Genomic DNA, 22,138 nt, shown 5'->3' with positions numbered 1-22,138 from the left:
GAGTTTTCTAAACCGGCTTCCTGAAATAGGGCCCTGCAGTCATTCCAGTCAAACCCCAAAACAAAACACCGGCCCACTTTAACCCTGACTATGGCACATGGTTTTGCCTTTTTCACCTATTTTTTTGCAAATTCCCCGGATAATTAATACGTGAACAGGATTGCCTCTCATGTGTTACTGGTTAGGCTCAGATCGGTTTGATGTTTGAAGCCCCTCGGTGATATGAAATAATAACTCCCCCCAAATGCATCAAACCAAATGTAATAAGCCCAATTCATAAGGACAATTCATTAATTAGTGACACATTCACTGAGATAAGAAAGAAAGAAATGGTACTAGATACCACTGAAGCTGTTAAGTTATTAGCCGAAAGATAACCTATATAATGAAAACAAAGGTGGTCCCAGGATTGAGCCTTGAGGGATGCCACACGGGAGAGGAGGAGACGCAGATGTGTAATAAGCAGTGCAAGGGATCCCAGCCCAATTCATCTTTGTGCAGAACAACTTTCAGTGCTCTGAAAAATGAAAAACACGACTTCCTCCTCTCCTTCAGCTTCTGACAACACATTAGACAATAAACCGAAAGGTGGTAACTACCGGAGGAGGAACACGGCCAGCTGTGGTTTGAATGTTCTCTCTCAAGCTCGGGGTGTTAAAGTGAAATTGTAAATCGAGGTGTGGGTTTTTTTTCACAGCTCATTTGTGGTGGAGAAGCAGCCATGTATGCCCACACATCCACAGAAACCCCTCATCATTAAGACTGGAGTACAGTTCACCACCAAAGTCAGGTATGGTGATGTGACATCTTGTTGTTTCAGGATTTGTTTCTGCTGTTGGGTTACAGTTTGTTTCAGTTTATTCTGATTTCTTGCAGACTCCTGGTTAAACTTCCAGAAGTGGATTATCAGCTGAAAGTGAAAACAACATTTGACAAGTAAGATGATTTCTTTTCTTATTAAATGGACCCCACAGTAAACCTGTCTTCATTGCTTGAATAAAAATAAGGTAAAAATGTTGTGTGCTGTGCTTGTGTGTTTCTGCAGGGACCTCCCCCCGGGCAGAGTGTGAGTACAAACTGTCTAAGCGTGCTACTACTAAATGTCCGAGAACAGGAAACAGCAGCAGATTAAAAGCAACCTAATCTGCTCACTAATACAGTAGTTAGGCATGGTTTAGTGAAATAATACTACTTTATCTAATACTGGACCTTAGAACCCCCTCATTTAATTCTCTACATGAAATAACCTGTTTTAGCTTCTTCCTCTTTAAGACAACTTCTGATAGGCTCCCCCTTGAAAGCAAAAGGTTTGAATAGCAGGTGGGCGGAGCATCTGTGCCCGAGGTATTCATACAGGGATATCCACTCTGATTTAACATCATACAAATTCAAGACGGGAAAAAAATAATGAAATGTCTGTAAGGGGGTAAAAACTTAAAGATTAAAAGCCAAAATTAGCCCTAAAGCTTCCTGTTTTATGGCTTCACTGGTGTGTTATTTGTTTGGCGTTACCAGGTGTAAATATGGTTTGAAAAAGCACTTGGAAACCAAACATGCACCTCGGGGGAACTTTGCCTCTAACTTCCTGTAAAACCAGATGCAGAAAAAACATAATATTAGGTTAAAGTCACCTTAAAAGCTATAGGAGTTTACTGAAAGCAAATGGATTAAAAAAGAAAAGAAAAGTGAGTGATTGAGAATGTTTTCTGAGATGTGAATGAATACAGGCATGCCGTGATAGATTTACTTGTTCTCTTGCTTTTTTCCTCGGTTCTCAGTAGGATACAAAGCAAAAATACTCGATGTTCATTAAGAACCAATTGCCTGAACTTCACTTTTATAGAAGTAGCACTTCTTCAATTTTTGCTGTTTAAACAGCTGGTGTTTACTGCCACCTTCTGGTAGTGTTAGCCTGATACCGCGCACTGGAACAGACAGGAAAAGCAATAGGAAATAGGAAGACAGGAAACACTCGCATAATGTACTTGACTTTGTTATAACTTATTGACTTGTCAGTTATTCAAAAATCCATAAAGATATGTGGGCTTTAAAGATTTCATCCGCAAATTATAACAAAAAAATTTACAGCGAAATGTAATCAGCTTGGTTTTCTTTTATAGATCTCTGTTTTAGATTTATACATGTATTGACAGATTATATACGATGTTATACATTGCAGGAAGGACAGTCTGCAGCTGAACCTTCTTAAAATCGCCCTGATTTAAAAACCTTTACAGTAAAATAAGTGGAGTGTTTTATTTTGAAAACTACATACAGATTTTAAATATGGTTTATGTTATTGTCTAAAACAATCCACAAACACTTCATCCTCTGAATTAAGTCCATCTTATAGATGGATGCTGGTAAACATTGATAAGAAAATCAAGTTTTTTCTCCTTTTCTCCTTAGAAGTCGTCAGTTTTTCATCCTGACCAACAACACTAAAGTTATGGACATTGAGGACTACTCAAACGGCTGCCTCTCAGTGGAGTTCAGACATCTGGTAGGACAAAACTCTAACAAATGTTGACAATTGTTTAACTGGTTCTTTCATTGAACCTTTAACCATTTATTTAAAATGGTGTTTAGTCATCTCACTCAGAGTTTGTGTTTTACAGCAGCTGAAAGAGAAGAAATATATCAACGGCACCAAAGGGAACGAGGTAAGAAATGTAGATGACCTACGGAGGACGAAAACTGCCAAATAAAAGAGACTCTGTAAATAAGTTCATATTTAATGAAGTCCACAAAAAGTGTAGGGATTTTTTTTTAAATAATCTAAATTGATTTTTAAAAAATTTATTCTTTTGCATTTTTTGTACTATTTGTAGTATTTTCTTCCCATAAAATTTTCTATTTTATTTATTATATTTTTATTATTTGCAGTGTATTGTGTTTATTTGTATTTCTAAAGTAAATAAATCATTATTTTAAATCCATATAGGTCTTATTCATTTATAAGATATGACCTAAATTGATTTTCAGCTGCTTTTGGATGCCCTTCATGACACAACCCCATGCTTCATGGTTGATTCAGAAATACATCATGTAACTAATACATTTAAATAAATGTAAACATTGAATGGGAAAGTAGATAAATTAGGGAATTAATACAAAGGTAAGTAAATATTGAAGCAAAACTATCAGTGCCATAGTTTGTAAATTATTTAATGTATAGGTTTAATTAATATTTAATGTATTTAATGACATATTAATTGATGTATAGCATCATTTGCTCCTGATTTGGCAGTTTCTGTCCTCCGCAGTGACCATTAATGCTGCTTCAGATGGATTTGTGCATCATATTCAATGAATCTGCCTTTGAACTCCAGTTGATGTTTTACTGTTTTATTTTTCAGGGCCTGCTCTCTGTGACAGAAGAACTTCACTCTCTCAGTTTTGAGGCCTGCTTCACGGTGCAGGGCCTCACCATCGACCTGGAGGTCAGCGGCAGAGCAGATCTATTTCAAACTTGTTTTTGTCGCTGTTCATTTACAAAATAATTTACTAATATTTATTTTTATTTTCTAGACGTGTTCCCTGCCGCTCGTTGTGATTTCCAATGTGAGCCAGCTGCCTGGAGGCTGGGCCTCCGTCATGTGGTACAACCTCCTGACTGATGAGCCGAGGGTGAGCCATACTGGACTTCTTCTAAAAACAGAAAATTCATTCATTTGAAAGTTCAAGTTTTAAATGAAATAAGTTCAGCTGAATCAAACATAAGCTCACTTTCAGCTCAACTTATTTGAACACACCTGGGCATCTTTGTTAAAAGCCTTTGTTTTTATAAATTCATTTCTATTATCTTTAAAATAAAATATAATAATAAATAAAGAAACACAGATTTTATTTTTTCAGTCGACCTCTGTTGTACGGATCTTCACAGGGCATTTCTGCATTTTTCAAGTCTCTAAAATTGGTTTTCCCAAAACAGATGCGCGATTAACAGCATCAAAATGACATAAATTACAAATAAATCTTGCAATTCACCCCCATCTCCTGAGTTTAACATCAGTTCATAAATAAAACAAGAAGAAAACTGACTTAAATTCCAAGTCTTTGACTTCCAGAGCGTGACAACAAATTCTGCTGATGTTCCATTTACTCTGGTTCTTCTGTAACTGTAGCTCATGTTCTCCAGCTGTTTTGGAGATGTTTGTTTTCATTTTTTATGCTTCACAGCCTCCCTCACCTTCTCCATCTTCCTCCACAGAACCTGGCTTTCTTTGGGAACCCTCCTCGGGCCAGCTGGAGCCAGCTCTCTGAGGTCCTCAGCTGGCAGTTCTCCACTTTTGCCGGGCGAGGCCTCAACAAAGAGCAGCTCACCATGCTGGGAGAAAAGCTCTTTGGTATGTTTGTCTTTTAGTTTTGTTCTTTCGCAAAGGTTGAAGATTAAGAAAAAATAAATTAAAAAAATGTGGCTTTAAAGTCGTTAACCTGGAAAAACATCTTCCAACACAGCAAACAGTAAAATATTATACTTAAGAAGACAACTGCAAGCTAACAAGCTAATTAGGACAGAAAGTTAAAGCTGAAGGCAGAAACATCTAAAGAGAGGTGGGAGAGTGTTTACTTGTTTATGGAGGGTGAAGCGACACCTCTGTCATTGTGAAACCACACGCCAGCAGAGATATTCAAGCATGTAGGTGGTGCAGAGACTCCAGAAAGTCGCTCAGTTTAAAAGGGGAAGAACCAGAAACGTTATTCGAGCCAAGTATCAGACTGGTCCAGCTATAAAGTCAAAGTCAGCATAGCAGAGAAACTCTGAGGGGCGATCAGAGGGTCTATAAAAATGAAAAGCCTTACCTCATTTAAATCCAGAGAATCACCCTTCCAGCGTGGCTGTTCTTATATATTGCTGACCACTTCCGCTACTCGCTCAACCTCAAGTTTATGCATAAAGCAAACACGTTTGCTTCAAGCTGAGCTAGACTTCACGTGAAACAACAGGGAGCTTGGTCTGATCAGTCAAACAAATCACTCTAAAAGACCAAAAGTAGCATTAAAGGTGATGAACAACAGCGTTTTGTTTTTTTAACCCAATCAGATCCCAACAAATCAAAGAAGCTAAAAATGAAGCTGAAGCTTCTTTTATGCTCTGTTTTCTGTATGCTTGTTACACTTTGATGTTTCAGATCATCAAACAAATTCAAATAATACACAAAGATAACACAAGTAAACACAAAATGCAGTTTCTAAATGAAGGTGTTTATTATTAAGGGATAAAGATCCAAACCTACATGACCCTGCGTGAAAAAGTGATTGCCCCTTGAACCTAATAACTGTGGAGGAAGTTGTCTCATCTTTGTAGAATTGTTGCAGTTCAGCCACATTGGAGGGTTTTCCAGCATAAACCACAGCTTCTCAATTGGATTCAGGTCAGGACTTTGAGCAGGCCACTCCAGTCTTCATTTTGCTCATGATAAGTTGCTTTTTGAGGTATTTAGTTTCAGTTTGTCAAACAGGTTCTGTTAAAGTGATTTCTTGATTCAGCAGGTCTGCCAGTAATCAGGCCTGAGTCTGTTTAGTGACGCTAAACTTTACTTTCCAAACGATGTGGTTAGTCACAATTTAACAAAAGGGGCAATCACCTTTTCAACCAGGGCCAGGTGGGTTTGGATAACTTCTCTCTTAATCAATGAAATAATCATTTACATTTAAATATTTTACTCGTGCTGTGTTCTCTAATATTAAATTAGTTGTATAATCTGAAACATTTAAGTGTGATAAATATGCAAAACACAAGGACATCAGGAAGGGAGCAGCAGTTTTACACCCCGCTGTATATCGCCTGCTCCTGATCTGTCTGCTCAGCATCCCACTGTGTGAAAATAGTAAATTGTATGAATATAAATGAATTAAGGCAAAAAACAGACAAACCCTGAGATCTCTCTCTCACACTGGTTCTGTACTTTCATCTTTATTGTAGCTAAACATCCTTTTCCTTTCCTTTACCTGTTTGGTTAAAAATTTTGCTTTACCGGGATGTAACATAGGCAGGAAGAGATGACCAGGTTTTTATATTCATTATCATTCCACAGACTCTGCTCTATGAGATAAATAAGCTCCAGGAGGAAAGATATATTACCTTTTATTGAAATTTCCCAGATTACTATTGAAGCCTATGAAAAAGGCACCATGACAGGCCGTTGCGCATGCGCTGCGTTTTGATTCGGTGGGTTTGTTGTTGATGAGAACTTGTACCTCAAAGCCTCAAAGCTTCATGACAACATGCTGTTTGTCTCGGAAACTGTAGTAAAACCACTTTATGCCCACACGGGGAAGGTCACACTAGTACAGTAGTGCTGCTGCTCACAGAGTTCAAAGAATTTTCTAAAACAAGTTCAGAGAATAACTAAAAAGCTGCTGACCTTGTTTTCCTGGGACGGCCATTTATGATAGTTTCTCTTTGTCTCTGTAGGTCAGCATGCCTCCTGCAGCGACTATCAAGTGTCCTGGTCCAAGTTTTCCAAGGTGAGTCTTAGATAATATGAGCATGAGCGGCATAGTACCATTATTTTCTGTGTTATTGTGCCATCTAGTGGCAGTCATAAAACCTTCTGCTGTGTTGTTAATGTTGGTCATGCATTTTTATCCCACATCGTATCTAATTTCAATTTGAAGTCCGAGAAGGTTCTCACTCTCTTTTCTTCCAATCATACAGGAGAATATTCCAGGGAAGCCGTTCAGCTTCTGGATGTGGCTCGACTCGATCCTGGAGCTCATCAAGAAGCACCTGCTGCCGGTCTGGAATGAGAAGTAGGTCATCGTGTCCCGGCTGAAAGATCATAAACAGAAAATGTGACAACTTCTAAAAACAAACGAACAAACAAACAAAAACAACTCCACAAAAAGATGAAAGGGCTATTAGATACATGAACCGCTATCATTAACATATATGAAGGACCAAAACTGCCAACATCAGTTGGGAAAGACAGAACAGTTAGATACATTTATAAAATATTAATATATTTAATATTACATTACAATAAAATTAATTTTCATTAAATTTATTAACATCAATATGGGTTCTTGCTGTGAGCACAGCATCTGGTGTTAACCAATCAGAGACAAGTTTAAGCCCTCATTTGCATAGAAGGAAATGGAAAGGACAAATGCATGGAAATTCAAATGGAAAGTAAATACAGAACTAAATGAAAACAAAATGTGGCATAAATATACATTTCTATTAGGTAATTAATGCTTACATCTATTGTTAATGCTGCTGCTTTAGTAGTTAGAGGTTTTTTAATTTTTAAGGTTTTTTTTGGGAGGATTTCTTGTCTTTTTAGAGTTTAAATCAACAGAAATTATTATGAGTTCAAGTGTGTATGTCAGCCAAATTTAGACGCCTTTATAAAGGCTTTATCCCAAAAAATAGCATCAATGGATGTCTGCAGGTGCCAGATATAACCTGCAGACTACAACCCGGTCTTAGAAATGTGCAGCTTCAAAATGCATTAGGATAAACTTCGTATGAATGGCAGATCTAAAATGTGAAATTGGACAACAGATCTCACTGGCTGAAACCAAAAACCTAAATTTCTTTTGTCTTTCTCCGCCTCCGCAGCTACATCATGGGATTTGTGAGTAAAGAGATGGAGCGAGCCTTGTTGAAGGACAAAGAGCCAGGCACGTTCCTGTTACGCTTCAGCGAGAGCCACCTCGGCGGAATCACCTTCACCTGGGTGGAGCACGGCGATAACGGTGAGATTTCCCATAAACCAACATCATCAGACCACGTGTGGTAATAAAATGCAAATGTATACCAAACCTTTAACTATGATAAGACCGTTAAATAAACTTTGTTGATAGAAAATCTGTGCGGTTTTACTTGCTTTGCTGACAGTGGACAACAAAGTTTGCTAACAGTAACTTTTCACACCAGGTGAGGTGAAGTTTAACTCTGTGGAGCCTTACACTAAAAACCGGCTCAGCGCGCTCCCGTTCGCCGACATCATTCGAGACTACAAAGTGATCTCAGACGGGGTTGTCCCCGAAAACCCACTCAAGTTCCTCTACCCCGACATCCCCAAAGACGAAGCATTCGGGCGGCTTTACAACAGCCAGCCCAGCAAAGGTAAGATCTAATTATGAGGTGAAGTGTTCAAGTTTTTGCTGGGAAACTCTCAGGCTAATTCTCAGGTCGAATTAAATATTAATATAAACCTCTGTTAAACTTCCAGTGCATCCTTACATCCCATCAACCCTGATCCCCATCTCAGAAATGCGGTGAGTTCATATTTCACTCAAGTCGAGCTCAGTTAACTTTAAGCAGAATTTCAGAACAGGTTAAATGGATTTTAACGTCTCTTTTAATGTATTTCAGCTCCAACGCGAGCACCACCCCGCGGTCGTGTCAGTCTCCGGAGCCCCCGATGACACCTGGAGAGTTTGACATGCTCAATGAGCACCTGTGCTTCGACATCGACACCGTAAGTTTACATTATTGTACTTAGTGGATAATACTGGTAATAATATGCACTTTATTATTGTAAATGAATAAGACACTGTATGTGTCTTATAACTCTTAACTCTTATCGCTCTGTGCAGTAGAGCTAAAATAGAAAAAGGTCAAATGTGGAAAACTTCTGGAAACCTCATAATAAAAACAGTAAATTCCTTATTCTGCTTTTTTCAAGTCAACGTAGTCTATAAAAGATCAGAAGTTAGAGATTACACATTACTGCGACTAAAACCAAAAATCTGGGTTTTGTATATTTTCTGTATTTAAAATGTATTCTGACTGTAATCAGATTACATTTCTTGTTGACCTGTGATCGCAGGCTGAGATTAAATAATTGAAGACGGCCTCTGATTAGCCTTGCTGAAACGGAAGACTGCTTTTTGCTTAATCTTAGAATTTGTTGAATCTGTCCCGATGTTATGCCGCTAATATTTTTCTTCTTTTTGCGTTTACAGATGAGCTCTCCGTATTCAGAGTAAAAAGAGGGAAGAAAAAAACATCTGCATCTGGAGCTTCTTTGAATCCTTTGTCAATATCGTGACTCCCGTGAGACTGTTGTTTTTACAGAGTTTGTGGTTAATGTGTTTTTAAAGCATATCTTGCTTTGTTGTCCATGAAAGAAAAGTTTGTATCATGCTGGTTTTGTGCCTTTAATATTTTGCATGTTCAGTCATGTTTTTCTATAAGAAATGAATTGTATATAAATCAATCTGAACATGTTTTGTTTATGTTTTTTGTAGTTGACATTATTTTGATACTTTATGTCTGCAGCTGTCTCTTTTACCTGTTTGTTATTGGCAAAAAAGTTAAATACACGCAGTGTTTTGATTCCCTTTGTCTTAAACTCATTCACACAGTCGCTCAGCTCTCCTGCCCCCTGCTGGTCACCTCACTGAAACAGCACCGAGGTTTTGTGCTTTTATTTCGAAAGCAGTAGGAAGTGAGACGTCGGCATGTAACAGCTGCTGCTGCTTGGCGGTTTTTACTTACGGCGTTTCTGGAGAATCACGTGATTCTCGGTGATTGTTGAAGGGTGAGGCTGTATTTGGGTTCTTGCGGAAGTAAAAAAAAAACAACAACAAAAAAACCAACAACAGCAAAAAACACGGCTGAGGTGTCCCAGTGTTGCTGCTGCTGCTCAGAAATTATTATCATAAAGAATAAATCATTATTTATACCATGTTATTCATGAATCCCCATTACTCCTAATCAGATTATTTACTGTATGTGTGAACCTCTGGCCACAGTCAGGTTATTATGCAACAGCATGGCTGAACATTTTTTTAAAGAATATGTTGACTTAAAAAGTACAACTTTGTATTACAGAAGATCAAAAATGCCAAAATAAAAAGTAAATCTTGGTGCTTTGACTGACAGGTGTGTTCAGACACAGGCAGGTGTTAAATGTCTTTTCGGCATTTCCACTCCTTTGAGTCCCAGAATTTGACCTCTGGTCTCTGTCTCTGTGAGTTACACCTGTGTGAGTAATGGAGGAAACTTGTGAGCTGAAAGCTCAGCTCCCCACCCTCTCATCCAAATATAGTCACTTCTAGTTTAAAGAAAAGTAACATGGAAGCGGGGGTGGTAGGTGGAGCTACAGCATTTTTCAGTGAATGGATGGGGGTTCAGTGTCTGTTCTTGTCCAGGGATGTTTCTGCATGCAGACTGAAGGACCGAGGGATCAAACCCTGGATCTTCTGATTAGTAACGCAGGTGCCAAAAGTAAGACATTCTGTACTTGAGTAGAAGTACAGATGCTAGTGTTTTAAACATAAGCCAAGTACTGATTCAACTTCTTTACTCAAGTAAAAAAGTAAAAAAGTACTGTCTCTGATATTTACTCAAAGTAAGAATGTAAAAGTAGCTCTTTGGAGGACTTTTCTGCCAGCTGTTTTTGTACAAAGGCAACTGAATCTTGTGCTGTATTAATAATAAAATAACATAGTAGTATAAACTTGATTTCAGTATAAATTGTAATTCTAATAAATGTGTTCAGCTTAAATCAGTTAAATAGAACATGAGCAGAAAAAAGAAGGATAATAAAACATAGCTCTATTTTTTTTGTTGCCTACATTGTAGAGCAGGGTTCTCAAACTTAAATGAGCTGTGGGCCACTGCTGGCACTGTCATCTCATGTGAGGACCATTTTAGTGTTCAAGTAGTACAAACAAATGAGAAAACACCCACAAATATTCCCAGTGTTTTGTTTGTTTTTTCAAATTTCAAATATTGTACAACAAGACGAAACTGCAAATGTGAACGAATTTCCTTCTCCCCCTCTAAGCCTTTCATTGAACTTCCAAATAAACACATTGGAACTCTCTTTCTGTTCAGACATCTGGCAGCACTTCTGCTGTAATTTCTTTTGTATTTAACTCAATAGAAATGCAGACATAGTTTTTGACTGCTAGTGAAAATAGTTTTCCTTACAAATAATTCTCTTATACTGCCTTCATATTAACTCATTTTTTGCTTTTTAAATAACTTATTTTAGCATTGCACTCAACAACAAACAAATCTTCCCTAACAAAAAAAGTAACTTCAAGAGCCAAACTGCATTATATTTCTTCACGTCAATATAGTGGCACCCGGGCTGCCAGTGTGAGACCCATGTTGTAGAGGGTAATTTTGTTTCTAAATAGGAAAAAGGTTGTTGGGAAGAGATTACAGGGATTTAGCAGTGTGGGGAAAAGAAGGTGCAAAAATCCAAAACAAAGACACCAGACAGTACAGACCGATACAGACACAAGACAGTGCAGACACAACAGTGCAATAGAAATGTGCAGAAAGAAAAAGTATTGTGGGAAAAAAACGGATAAAAACGGGTTCATGCGCGCTGATGTGCAACAGCCCACCAAACTGAGCTGAAACCTGCACAGAAAACAGCTGTTTTCAGGGTTTCAACATCTGGCTGTTGTTATTTTTTCTTTACTTTGTGACTTGCCGGATGTCGGCTGCAGCCAGGTGCTCTTGCCAGCTTTACGCACTCAGCAGGACGATTTCTGGAGAATCACGTGGTGAGTGTGAGTGGGCGTGTGGAACGGAAGTTCGCGTCCTCGTTCTTAAGGCAAGAATTAACAGCCAGATCAGAAGGCTGGAGGTCGCTTGTGATTTTTGTCCTGCTTTCACCTGTCCGATAAAGAGCCACCCACCAAGGTAAGTCATGATTTCTGCGCAAAAAAACAACTTTAGTTCTATTGCGGGCAGCCTTGTGCGCAGCTTATGGCCCACTTTTCCTCCTAAATGTGCGCGATCCTGATTTTTAGAAGTAGGTAATTGTCTGATAAAAGCTGTTAAAAAGGCAAATGTAAATAAATGAAAATCCTCGGTTCTTGAAGTTGCTGCGGTGTTGTTGCATTTCTTGGAAATCCCCTCCGATTATATTAAAGATCGGGGCAAAACCTTCCAGTGAGCTCAGTTACATTATTTACCGATAGCTGGCGACATCAATACGCCACCACAATCGCTTTGCATTACATAAACACATAAAACTAATCAGGTCATCATTACTCACACCTCACTTTGGTGCTGTGCTTATTCGAATTATTTTGAGATTTCCACGTTCTCTGTGTCCACAGACATTCCCTTTGGCTGATAAATAAGATAAATATAACTGCATGGGAGTTTAAGTCAGCTTTTAAGGACTAAACTGTCAGTGTGATCACTTTTGAAACTGCACTTGTTACAACATGTGATCTGACGATTGGCGGTACACATTTTTCAGTGAGCGTCAGTCATATTTGTATGGTAAATGGACTAGTTCTTATATAGCGCTTTTCCACTCTTCTGAGCACTCAAAGCGCTTTACACAACTTGTGCATTCACCCATTCGCACAAGCACAACTGACATTCACACCCATTCGCACAAGCACAACTGACATTCACACACATTCATACTCCGATGAATGCATCGGAGAGCAATTTCGTGTTAGTATCTTGCCCAAGGATATTTGGCATGCAGACTAGGGAAAGCCGGGAATCGAACCACCAACCTTCCGATCAGTAGATGACCTGCTCTACCACCTGAGCTACAGCCACCCTATGATTATATATGGTTATAGTCATGGCTGCCCTCTTGGCCAGGCCACACTTAAAAACAGATTTTTAATCTATATAAAACTTTATCTTAAATTACTCTAGCGTAAGATATATTTCTGTTAATAAAATGGAGGAAAATAACGGTAAAGACTCCTATCACATCTGTGGACCAATCAGAGGCCCTGAACTCGTAAAAAGAGGTTCGTGTCTTTGTGATTGCAGATGGCTCAGTGGCAGGCCCTTCTGAAGCTGGACTCTGCACTCCAGAGCCGGGTCTGCCAGCTGTACGAGAGAAGATTTCACAAAGAGATTCGCCACTATCTGAGCACCTGGATCGAGAACCAGGACTGGTAAGACGGGGCTGGATGCAGGAGCAGGGAAAATAGTTATGGTCTAAGATTAAAGAGCTTTAACTTAATAATATAGTAAGTTGTACAGTATGATGTAAGGAAGATTGTGAAATCGTAAATTGTTTTTCAGCACATGCAAACAGATGCAGTTCTGCAGTTAAATCTTCTGTTTCTCTGCATTAGGGATTCGGCAGCTGTGGAAGAGCACAGAGCCAGAACCTGTTTCCAGGCTTTCCTGGTGTTTCTAGAAGAGCAGTGGAATCGTTCTGTTCAGGAGAACAATATTCTGCAGGGGCCAGATTTTTCCAGGATGAAGGACTACCTGCTGGTAGAACAGATATGATGCTCTGTGCAGAAAAAATTTAATTATTTGAAAATACACTTCCAGTAATGGTTCTTTCTGCTCCTTAGGAGCATTTCGAGGGTGAGCCGCTGAAATTGGCCCTAATTCTGTCTGAATGCCTGAAGGAGGAAAAGCAAATTCTGGCTTCGGTCTCTCAGCCTCAGGTCAGTTAAATGCTGTTCTAATGAAGAGCCTGGTTTCATTCCTAAGTCATATTTACACAGACAGGTCTGTCCCAAGGTCACTGCAGTTAACCAAAAGTAGATATGAGAAGATTTTAGTAGAATCATAGCTTTGATGCACACTAACTGTAAACATGTGCCTGGGTTGCTTATAGAGAGAGTTACAATTAACGGCAGAAATACATTTTCCCGGACCAGTGAGTAGGTGGAACTGTAAAAATTGCTCATGCTAACAGAAAACGTAGCATTGTGAGTCATAGCAAAGCAAATATGGCAACACGTTAGAGCGAAAGTGTGATCACAACCAGAGGAAAGGAAAAGTAAATATACATTTTAATTATAAATAAATATTTGATAATAATTGCAAACATGTGACAGAACCTTCTTGTTTTTGTCAGAGTTGCAATAATTCAAGCATGCAACAAAGCTGGAGAGAGTTGGACGACAAAGTCAATGAACTGAAGCGACAGACTTTGGTAAGATTACTGGGATTTTATTTTCAGCCTTCCAAGAAAGATAAATGTTTTCCTTTTGGTTTTTAAACCAATGCACTTTTACTCTAATGTAGGAGACCAAGAAGGAAATCAAGACACTGGAGGGTCTGAATGAAAAACTGGACTATATTCTGATGGCCTGGCAAAATAAAGGTACGATAGCACGACCACATATTGTATATAAAAGATGGACATAGTCGCCATGCCATTACCTACTGGTTTTTGAAGTGTGGACGACATTAAAGCATTAATTTTAGCAGTGTGATTAGTAATAAAATCCTAGAAATTTCACTAATCAAAACTGAGGCTGTAACTCAACACAGCCCTTGCCCATCCTTAAAAAGGCACAAACACTGCAGTGACTCCGGTTAGCTGAGCGGAAGCCCAGTAGACATCTGACAGCTACCGATGCCTCTGTCACCTGTCAATCAAACTGGCCATGCCCCTCAAAGTAGGGAAGGAGGGAAGTATCTGCAAAGATTAAACCTGTTTTTTGTAGCAGGCTGAAAACAAGGTGATGTTGTGGCATAAATTTGGGCATTTTAATCTGGGAGTCTATGGGGACTCTGACTCACTGTCAGAGTCAACTTTCAAGTGGCCACTAGTTTAGTCCCATTTGTCAGCCCAGGAGTTGCTTGGCAGGATTAAAGCCTGGCAGGTCTGGTTTGTCACTCAGTTGTTTTTGACACAAGTGTCTTGTCTTCCTTTTCCAGTGGAGGAGAACACTGATCTGGCCCAGTCCCAACATATTGTTGATCAGGCATGTCAGAAACATGCAGTCTTCATAACACAAAGAAAGGAGGTATGATAAATAATAATAATAATAATAATAATATGGTAAATGTTTGATGAAATGTTGGCATTAGTGGTGTAAACTAGTCTAAATGGATAAACCACATTCATTTTGATATTTTGTGCAATTATTATGAAAGCTGCATAGAAAATGTTCATGTCATAGATTTCTTTCATGATTGTTTGCATAGAAATCTAGAAACAAACTGGTTGGGGCAGTTTAGTAGAAACATCTATTATCTGCTATTGCTCTGTTCTACTTCATGATTCAAATTACATAATACATATATACATAATTACCTAATCCTAGCATGAAATGTAAAACTAGGTCGCAGTAACATTACAAAACCGTAACTGTAAATGTTTTTACAGCATAAATGTGACATCGCATTTATGCTGTACTGTAACGTTACTGCTGCATTGTGACCATGGAGCAATGTTGTCACGGCGTCATGTTGATGTTGGCAGCTTGCCAAATCATGACTAAATGCAACATTGTTTTTCTGGGGAAATATTTTTGAGCAAAAACATAGGTGGAAATGCCTTGCACTGATTGGTTGAACAAACCAGCAACCTATAGGCAGTAGGACTAAGTCAACTTTGCGTAGCAGTCTTCCCCTTTCAGACGTTGCCATTTGAAATGCAAATAAGTCATATAAGCTGATACAGCCAACAGCAACATAGATGACAGCTCTCAGAGTTATACTCATAGAACCTTGGGTTACGGTGGGTAACCTTTCCTTAACTGTTATTTTGCTGTGTTCAGATTTTATTGCGGGCTGTGAGAGATCATGTCTGCACTGGTCAGATGGTGAAACCTCTTCACTCTCTTATGCGCACATATGAATCTTTTCTTTTTTTGTCTTGCAGATTGTGCTGCATCAGTTGGTTAACATTTTACAGCAGACAGAAAAGGTTGTGGCGGCTCTCACTGATGTGGAGCTGCCGGAGTGGAAGCGCAGGCAGCAGTTGGCCTGCATTGGAAGTCAAGATGACACCAGTCTGGACCACCTGGACAAGTGGTTAGAGCTCATTTGTTCTGCTCACCTTTGCATGTCTAAGAGAATCTGTTTTTCCTCTGACTTTTTACACTCAGCACTTGTGCCTGTTTTATTCTGTGTGCAGGTTTTCGACTGTCGCCGAAGTGCTGCTAGGAGTCTGCGAACAGCTGAAGAAACTTCAAGACCAGAACAGCAAATACAGCAGCACTGACCCTGCCTTCTGCCTCCCTACTTCAATCCCAGAAATTGAGAAATTTGGGCTGTCCTTGTTAATAAAACTAGTCACAAAGTGAGTCACTCTTTTTTACATGTATAGACACACACACTGATGCACCAACAGTATGAATAGTGACATCTTCTGTTGTGGTCTGGCATTGCAGCGCTCTGGTGGTGGAGAAACAGCCCGTCATGCAGAAATTTCCACAGCGTCCTCTGATACTGAAGACCGGGGTGCAGTTCAGTATCACAGTGAGGTAAGCATGCACTGACTTTATACACGTGTATGTCTGAGAAACCCAAATGTCAGCTGGCACTTCATGTCACTCACCGCTTCAATGTAATGGGAGTATGTAATCAGTTCCTTTTTGTCTGTCTGTTTGTTAGCAGTTTAATGTTGGGGGAAAACAGGGTCAAATGTGAAAATCAGTGAAAACGTTATATTGCCCACAGTTTTCTGTGGCCTTTACACAGTTTAGGGTCAGGTCTGATCCCCAAAACTAAAACATTTCTTTATTAAACTGACGTTCATCTTATTTTGACTGCAGTTTTCTCTCTGAGGTCTCAGATGGACCTCATTAGGTATATTTTCCTTTTACCTGCTAATTATTCTTACAGACAAACTGTTTCTTAACAAGCACAGGAGTTAGCAGCTACGTTTTGAGATGAGACATTTTGACTGAAAGCAGTTTATGAGCTTACCTAGACCTTTTTACGTGTTTACTGGGCCAAAATAACCAGTGCTAAACTAAAAAAACATAAAGAAATGTCTTTTCTCTTTTCAGGTTCCTGGCAAACATCCCTGAATTTAAATGCAGGTTCAGAGTCAAACCTGTATTTGACAAGTAAGTGAAAGAAAAGCTGGTCTGAAAGAGTGGCATAGAGTTCAGATGGAAATATTTATTTTTTGAACTTTTATTTTAAAAAGACCTTTTTAAAATTTTAAACCTTTTCTTGTCTTTTTTCTCCCCACCAAAATAAGGGATGTTGTAGAAGCCAAGACAGTGAAAGGGTAGGTAGACTAAAATCTGAAATATACATTTATGAAAGTTTGTATTTCTGTAATAAATGAGTACTGATGCTTTTTGTACTTGTCGCAGGTTCCGTCTCTTTGATTTCAACAGAGACGACTGTAAGGTGTTGGACGAGGACACAGATGGAGGCTTGATGGCAGAATTTGGGCACATGGTATGAAAATCCTCAAAGTTAACAAAACTTTATGTTTAACTATTATACATTCATATGTTCTTTTATACAGTACAGCTTGTAGTTTCTTATAAAAAATTATATTTTTTCAGTCGCTCAAGGAAAGAAAATCAAGAAGCAAAAGCTCATCTGCGGTAAGAGAAGTTTATTTTAAATTGTCTTTTTTCACATGAGCATTTATGAGCATTACTATACTGTACACGTTTCAGTAGTATGTAGTCCTATAAGTCTTGATGGAAAATCTTGAGGGTAAACAGAGGTAAATACAGGTGAGATGACGGATGGGAAGAAGGTAAACAAAGCATCAAACTGAAGTGTATTTTAAAGTTTTATTAGTTCCACATACCTCTCGGGCCATGTTTTTGTTTATGAGTTGAGTGCTAGAGACGTGAGCTGCTGCCTTACTCATGTTACTTTCTTTCTTTTCCCTTAGAACCATCTGGTAGTCACTGAAGAGCTGCACATCATCAAGTTTGTGACAGAGTTTCAGTATGCAGGACAAACGTGCAACATCGAGGTAAGCAGCATGAACTTCAGCTTTGATGGCGTTCTCTAGTCCTGATCTTTAAAAATGGTTGCTGTGGTGGAGGGTTTGTACTTTTATTGACTGGTTTCCTCCTCTGCTGTTGGTCCAGGCCAGCTCCTTGCCCGTGGTCGTCATCTCCAGCACGAATCAACTCCCCAATGCCTGGGCCTCCATCATGTGGTGGAACATGGTGTCCACCAGTGAACCTTGGGTAAAATTTTGTCACAGCCAACAAACACTAGTAACATCTGTTAAGACAAGCCAGGAAACTTCATTGTGGTTCTGTGACTTTTCCCTTTAGGACCTGTCACTGTTTCTGAATCCTCCTCCTCTCACTTGGGAGCAGCTGTCACAGGTGCTGAGCTGGCAGTTTTTGACCGTTGGCAAACGAGGGCTCGATGAAATACAGCTCTTCATGCTAAGAGACAAAATTATGGGTAAGTAAATAAAATCTAAGCTAATTTTTGCAATTACTTTTTAAAAAGACATTTATATTTCATTTGCATTGTTGATGGGAGTTAATTTTAGAGCTCATTTTAGTTATTAAGCTGTGTATATAAAGATATATCTTGCATATTGTGTGTAGTCTTAAAAGCCTGAAGTTTCTGTGTATTTTTTTGGTTTTGAAAAACAATATCACTAAGGATCAAAGTTAAAAAAAAAAAATTTACTTGCATGTTAAAAAAATATATTTTTTTATATAAAATCAGTACTGACCAGTACAAAAATAGTTTTTCGCATTTTGGAAATCACTATTATTTTTACTGAAATGATACAATTAGCATGCAAAGCAGATTGTTAGCATAGATTAGCATGGAAAATACATTATTAGCTTGTAGCATACAGTAAAAAGCAGAGTACATAGTTGGCTTAGCACAAAATACAAAGTAGCTTAGCCCTGATGTGCAAACATTTGAATGTGCACATGAAGAATAAAAAATATGTGCACAGGTAAAAACAAACAAACAAATAGTGCAATGATTACACATGTACTATACTATCTAATATTAAAATTTATAAATACTATAAAACACTTTATGGTAATGTGTGGGTTTTTTTTGGTTTTTTTTTTAAAAATGCAACAGTTGGTGCTGCTGCAGATGATCCTGACGGTGTGGTGTTCTGGAGCAGCTTCTCCAAGGTGGGTCTTAAGATAAGTTCCTGTAGTTTCCTTGAGTCTGACAGCGAGCACACAGGGGCTTGACTCTTTGTTTTCCTGTGAGGCAGAACGAAAATGCCTGGATCTGGATCGATGGCATCCTCGATTTAATCAAGAAACACTTGGTGGATCTTTGGCGTGATGGGTACGACTTCACACTGACATCCAAACTTAGATTAGCAACATTTCTTAAAGTTGTATTACAGTCATATAAGGATGATGTGCTAATGTGGAAGGGTGTGGCGTTTCCTGTGTGCGACTTTCAGATCCATCATGGGGTTCGTGAGCAGGGAGAGGACACGCCTCCTGCTGCAGGAAAAACAGGCCGGTACTTTTCTGATCCGGTTCAGTGAGAGCAGCAGAGACGGCGCCGTCACCTTCAGCTGGGTCGACCACTCCAACGGTGGTATGTTTCTGAGTCTGTCTTCACTGAGCCCACTGAGGACAATTTAAATAACTCTGCTGGAGGAAATAGAATAGTTATAATTATGTATTCTCTATAAAGTACATTTACCTTAAATTGTGTGTTTGCTGACTGCAGTGGTTTGTCCTGCTTTGTATTGATATGTGTTTTTTTTTTCCCCCCTGTAGAGCCTCATGTGCATGCAGTACAGCCATACACCAAGAAAGAGCTGTCGGTGTTACCTCTGCCAGATATCATTTACCGCTACAGTCTGGCATCCCAGCGAAGCAGAAATCCCCTGGTCTATCTTTACCCCGACATCCCCAAAGACACCGCCTTCGGACACTACAAATCCCCCGGTATCACCTCTCACATCACTTCCTCCATGAAAATTACAAAAAAATAAATAAATAAATAAAAATCCTGTAGAAAACAGTGAATATAAATTTTGTCTTGTACTCCGACATAAGATAAAGATAAACTCTGTCATAAAGTGTTTACCATTTCAAATAATGTTGAGATGATCCAGTTTACTTTCTGTGTAATGAGCTCAATCCTATCTGTCCACACAGAAACATCAGAACCTTCAGGGGATGGATATCACCGCAGAATACCTTCTTTTATATCAAAGTAAGTAACAGTAACAAAAATGCCTCTGCAGTGTGTCTGAATTTAATTTTTATTCATTATTATAATCTTTTTTTTGTTTGTTTTTGTACAGCGATCCTACGCCACCTCCTTCTCCACCCAATGAGACCCACATGATGGAAATTGACAATGACCTGGAAACAAGTGTAGGTTTATTATTTCTTTTTAGGTTTATTTTCCCGCAGCCCTTTTAAATAGACTTAATTCGTTGGGATCTGGATCTCGTTAAAGAGAAGATCCCAACGATCACACAGTAATTTTCCCTCACAAACACTGTAACTGTACCACCAGTGATAATTTCAAAATTTACAGGTTGTCTTTAATGAGCCCGCTTTGTGCCGTGTTCAAACAGCCATTTCTTTTATTTGCATAAAAGACCACAAGAAAAAAATGTGTTTAAAGGAGACTCAGGCTACGTTCACACTGCAGGTCTTAATGCTCAATTCTGATTTTTTGATCAAATCTGATTTTTTTTGTCTGGTTGTTCACACTAAAAATAAAATGTGACCGCAAACGCGCTCTAGTGTGAATCGTTCACGGCCCTCAAAGCGGCCCGCATGCGCAAAAGAAGACATCACACACAACGCGCTCTGTTTAGACCCAGAGCAAACAGTACTGTTTGACTGATGGCCCTTAATATAAAGACTTGTTTTGGACTTTACGTTTCCCAATTTTGCTTTAAGTTATAAAGTTATTATGTTATTTACATATGGCCTAATAATGATCCTTATTGCTGTTTTAGAGAGGAGCGGTGCTTCAAAGGATAGTTGCAGATTCTGTCAGTTTCTGTCAGAATCTGCAGATTACAGTACAAATAAAATGTTCACGTTTCTCCAACGTTGTTTTCCCAACAGTTTCACTGACATCTACACTGGATGGCCAGGAAGCGTTCGCGATGTTTTCTCCGGCGCTGATAATTGGTGTCTGTCTTGTGTCAGTGATGTAAAAAACAGATTTAATGCGACTAGTCATGTCACAAACTTCAAACAGCAGTTGTTTTCTAAAACAGATATGTATCGGATTCAGTACCACATACGAAAGTGACCCAGGTCGGATTTGAAAATATCGGATTTGTGCCGTTCAAACTGTCATACCATGATCGGATATGGGTCGCATAGGGTCAGAGAAGTCAGATTTGATGCGCTTTCGCCTGCAGTGTGAACGTAGCCTAAGTGTTCTCTCTCTGTTGCGAGTAAATCACAACACATTGAATGCATAACATGCATCACCTTCTGAGTATCTCCAAGTTTAAACCCTATCCCTTTCCTGCTGCAGCTAACTTAAACTAAACCTTCTGTGTTTCACTGCAGGCCAGCTTGAGTGAACTCCTCTCTTTTATTGTCGACTCGCCTGCTCCAGTCGTGTCCTGGGGATCTCAGCTGGACATCTGCCCAACTTAAGCTTCGTTACAGACATCATCGCCTGAAAACCTCTTTGTCGATCAGTTTAGTTTCAGCTAAAATCTGCTGGATTGCTGATCACACGTTGCACTTTGCTGGAAAAGAAAAGCTGTACTGTAAAAATAGCAACAATCAATGTGTATGAGATTTTAATTCAAAGTTTGTATTCACATTCTGTTTTTCTTACTGTGCTGTATATTTGGTATATTTACTTTTAATAAACTAAGTGACTGGATGACTGTGCACCCCGACTGTTGCTCTGTGGCTGCTCTGGCATCACGGTCCTCCTCTGACACTGAATTGAATAAGTGGTTAAGTCAACTGATGGATGGATGAATTCCAGGGCCGAGAAAACCCGCAAGGCCTCTTGGTCTTGTTTTGAAAACAAAATTTGCATCAGATGTTTGTCTAATCCTGACTGGCAAACTGAAGACACTGACAACTTGTCAGTCACAAGTCATTAAATAATACGCACTCTTTTAAGTTATTAACTGAGATTCTAAACTACAGATTAAGATTATAAACTCACCAGAATCCTGTTTACAGAGGTCACAAGTCAAGAATCGAATTCAACAAAAATAAATAAATCATATCAAAAATTATTTGAAAATACTTAATGCTCAGTGTATTTCAAGTAATTTTAAAGCACTCCAATATTTGGTTAATGTTTATGTTGAAGGATGTATCCTGGTTCCTCACAGTTTTGCTGGAGACTAAGGTGATGACATCCAGTGTAAATATGTGGTTAGACACCCTGTTTCTGATATTTTTTTTTAGGGTTGAGTACAATAATCTTAGTGTTTCAGAATTCAGAGGTCATCTATAAAAATGTTTTTAGTTTATTGAATTTGTGTTATCTAATGTCATAGATAAAGCTTGGTATCATCTGCATAGCAACGAAAACGTATGCAGT

At 38.9% G+C, this 22,138-nt stretch overlaps 2 protein-coding genes across 3 annotated transcripts in view; both read left to right on the top strand.

The window, feature by feature from the left end:
- The window catches only part of LOC102198624 (signal transducer and activator of transcription 4), a 21,731-nt gene extending 12,182 nt beyond the window's left edge, over positions 1 to 9,549 (top strand). Inside the window, exons 10-24 of one of the 2 annotated variants that reach the window (XM_013911784.1) lie at positions 698 to 790; positions 877 to 936; positions 1,046 to 1,066; positions 2,413 to 2,503; positions 2,619 to 2,663; positions 3,360 to 3,443; positions 3,532 to 3,630; positions 4,214 to 4,349; positions 6,422 to 6,474; positions 6,665 to 6,759; positions 7,571 to 7,707; positions 7,889 to 8,080; positions 8,187 to 8,232; positions 8,330 to 8,435; positions 8,923 to 9,549. In XM_013911784.1, the coding sequence (XP_013767238.1) occupies positions 698 to 790; positions 877 to 936; positions 1,046 to 1,066; positions 2,413 to 2,503; positions 2,619 to 2,663; positions 3,360 to 3,443; positions 3,532 to 3,630; positions 4,214 to 4,349; positions 6,422 to 6,474; positions 6,665 to 6,759; positions 7,571 to 7,707; positions 7,889 to 8,080; positions 8,187 to 8,232; positions 8,330 to 8,435; positions 8,923 to 8,946 (1,282 nt within the window). In that variant the 3' untranslated portion in view covers positions 8,947 to 9,549. Of the gene's footprint in view, positions 1 to 697; positions 791 to 876; positions 937 to 1,045; positions 1,067 to 2,409; positions 2,504 to 2,618; positions 2,664 to 3,359; positions 3,444 to 3,531; positions 3,631 to 4,213; positions 4,350 to 6,421; positions 6,475 to 6,664; positions 6,760 to 7,570; positions 7,708 to 7,888; positions 8,081 to 8,186; positions 8,233 to 8,329; positions 8,436 to 8,922 lie in introns of both variants that reach the window. The other variant, XM_005736820.1, reaches the window with a different exon arrangement.
- A 1,926-nt stretch (positions 9,550 to 11,475) lies between these two features.
- On the top strand, positions 11,476 to 21,514 carry LOC102197020 (signal transducer and activator of transcription 1-like). Its single transcript, XM_005736908.2, has 24 exons — positions 11,476 to 11,623; positions 12,728 to 12,855; positions 13,039 to 13,183; positions 13,267 to 13,362; positions 13,779 to 13,856; positions 13,949 to 14,027; positions 14,588 to 14,676; positions 15,537 to 15,688; positions 15,792 to 15,956; positions 16,048 to 16,140; positions 16,669 to 16,728; positions 16,866 to 16,895; positions 16,984 to 17,071; positions 17,182 to 17,223; positions 17,523 to 17,606; positions 17,725 to 17,826; positions 17,917 to 18,052; positions 18,701 to 18,756; positions 18,843 to 18,919; positions 19,041 to 19,180; positions 19,366 to 19,536; positions 19,750 to 19,807; positions 19,899 to 19,971; positions 21,136 to 21,514. The coding sequence occupies exons 2-24, from the start codon at positions 12,728 to 12,730 to the stop codon at positions 21,223 to 21,225; spliced, it is 2,232 nt and encodes a 743-aa protein (XP_005736965.2). The 5' UTR covers positions 11,476 to 11,623; the 3' UTR covers positions 21,226 to 21,514.
- Positions 21,515 to 22,138: the final 624 nt, after the last annotated feature.

Source organism: Pundamilia nyererei, unplaced genomic scaffold, assembly GCF_000239375.1.
Source record: "Pundamilia nyererei isolate P.nyererei 1_Seehausen unplaced genomic scaffold, PunNye1.0 scaffold00071, whole genome shotgun sequence".
Taxonomy (NCBI): domain Eukaryota; kingdom Metazoa; phylum Chordata; class Actinopteri; order Cichliformes; family Cichlidae; genus Pundamilia; species Pundamilia nyererei.
Note: the sequence above shows the minus strand (reverse complement) of the source record. Positions and strands in the feature narration are given on the sequence as shown.

Bases quoted from the DNA above. Each gene is read 5' to 3' on its own strand.
- LOC102197020 (XM_005736908.2), top strand. From the start codon at position 12,728: ATGGCTCAGTGGCAGGCCCTTCTGAAGCTGGACTCTGCACTCCAGAGC. The intron at 14,028-14,587 runs GTACGATAGCAC...TTCCTTTTCCAG, and splicing joins GATGGCCTGGCAAAATAAAG to TGGAGGAGAACACTGATCTG. The intron at 19,972-21,135 runs GTAGGTTTATTA...GTTTCACTGCAG, and splicing joins ACAATGACCTGGAAACAAGT to GCCAGCTTGAGTGAACTCCT.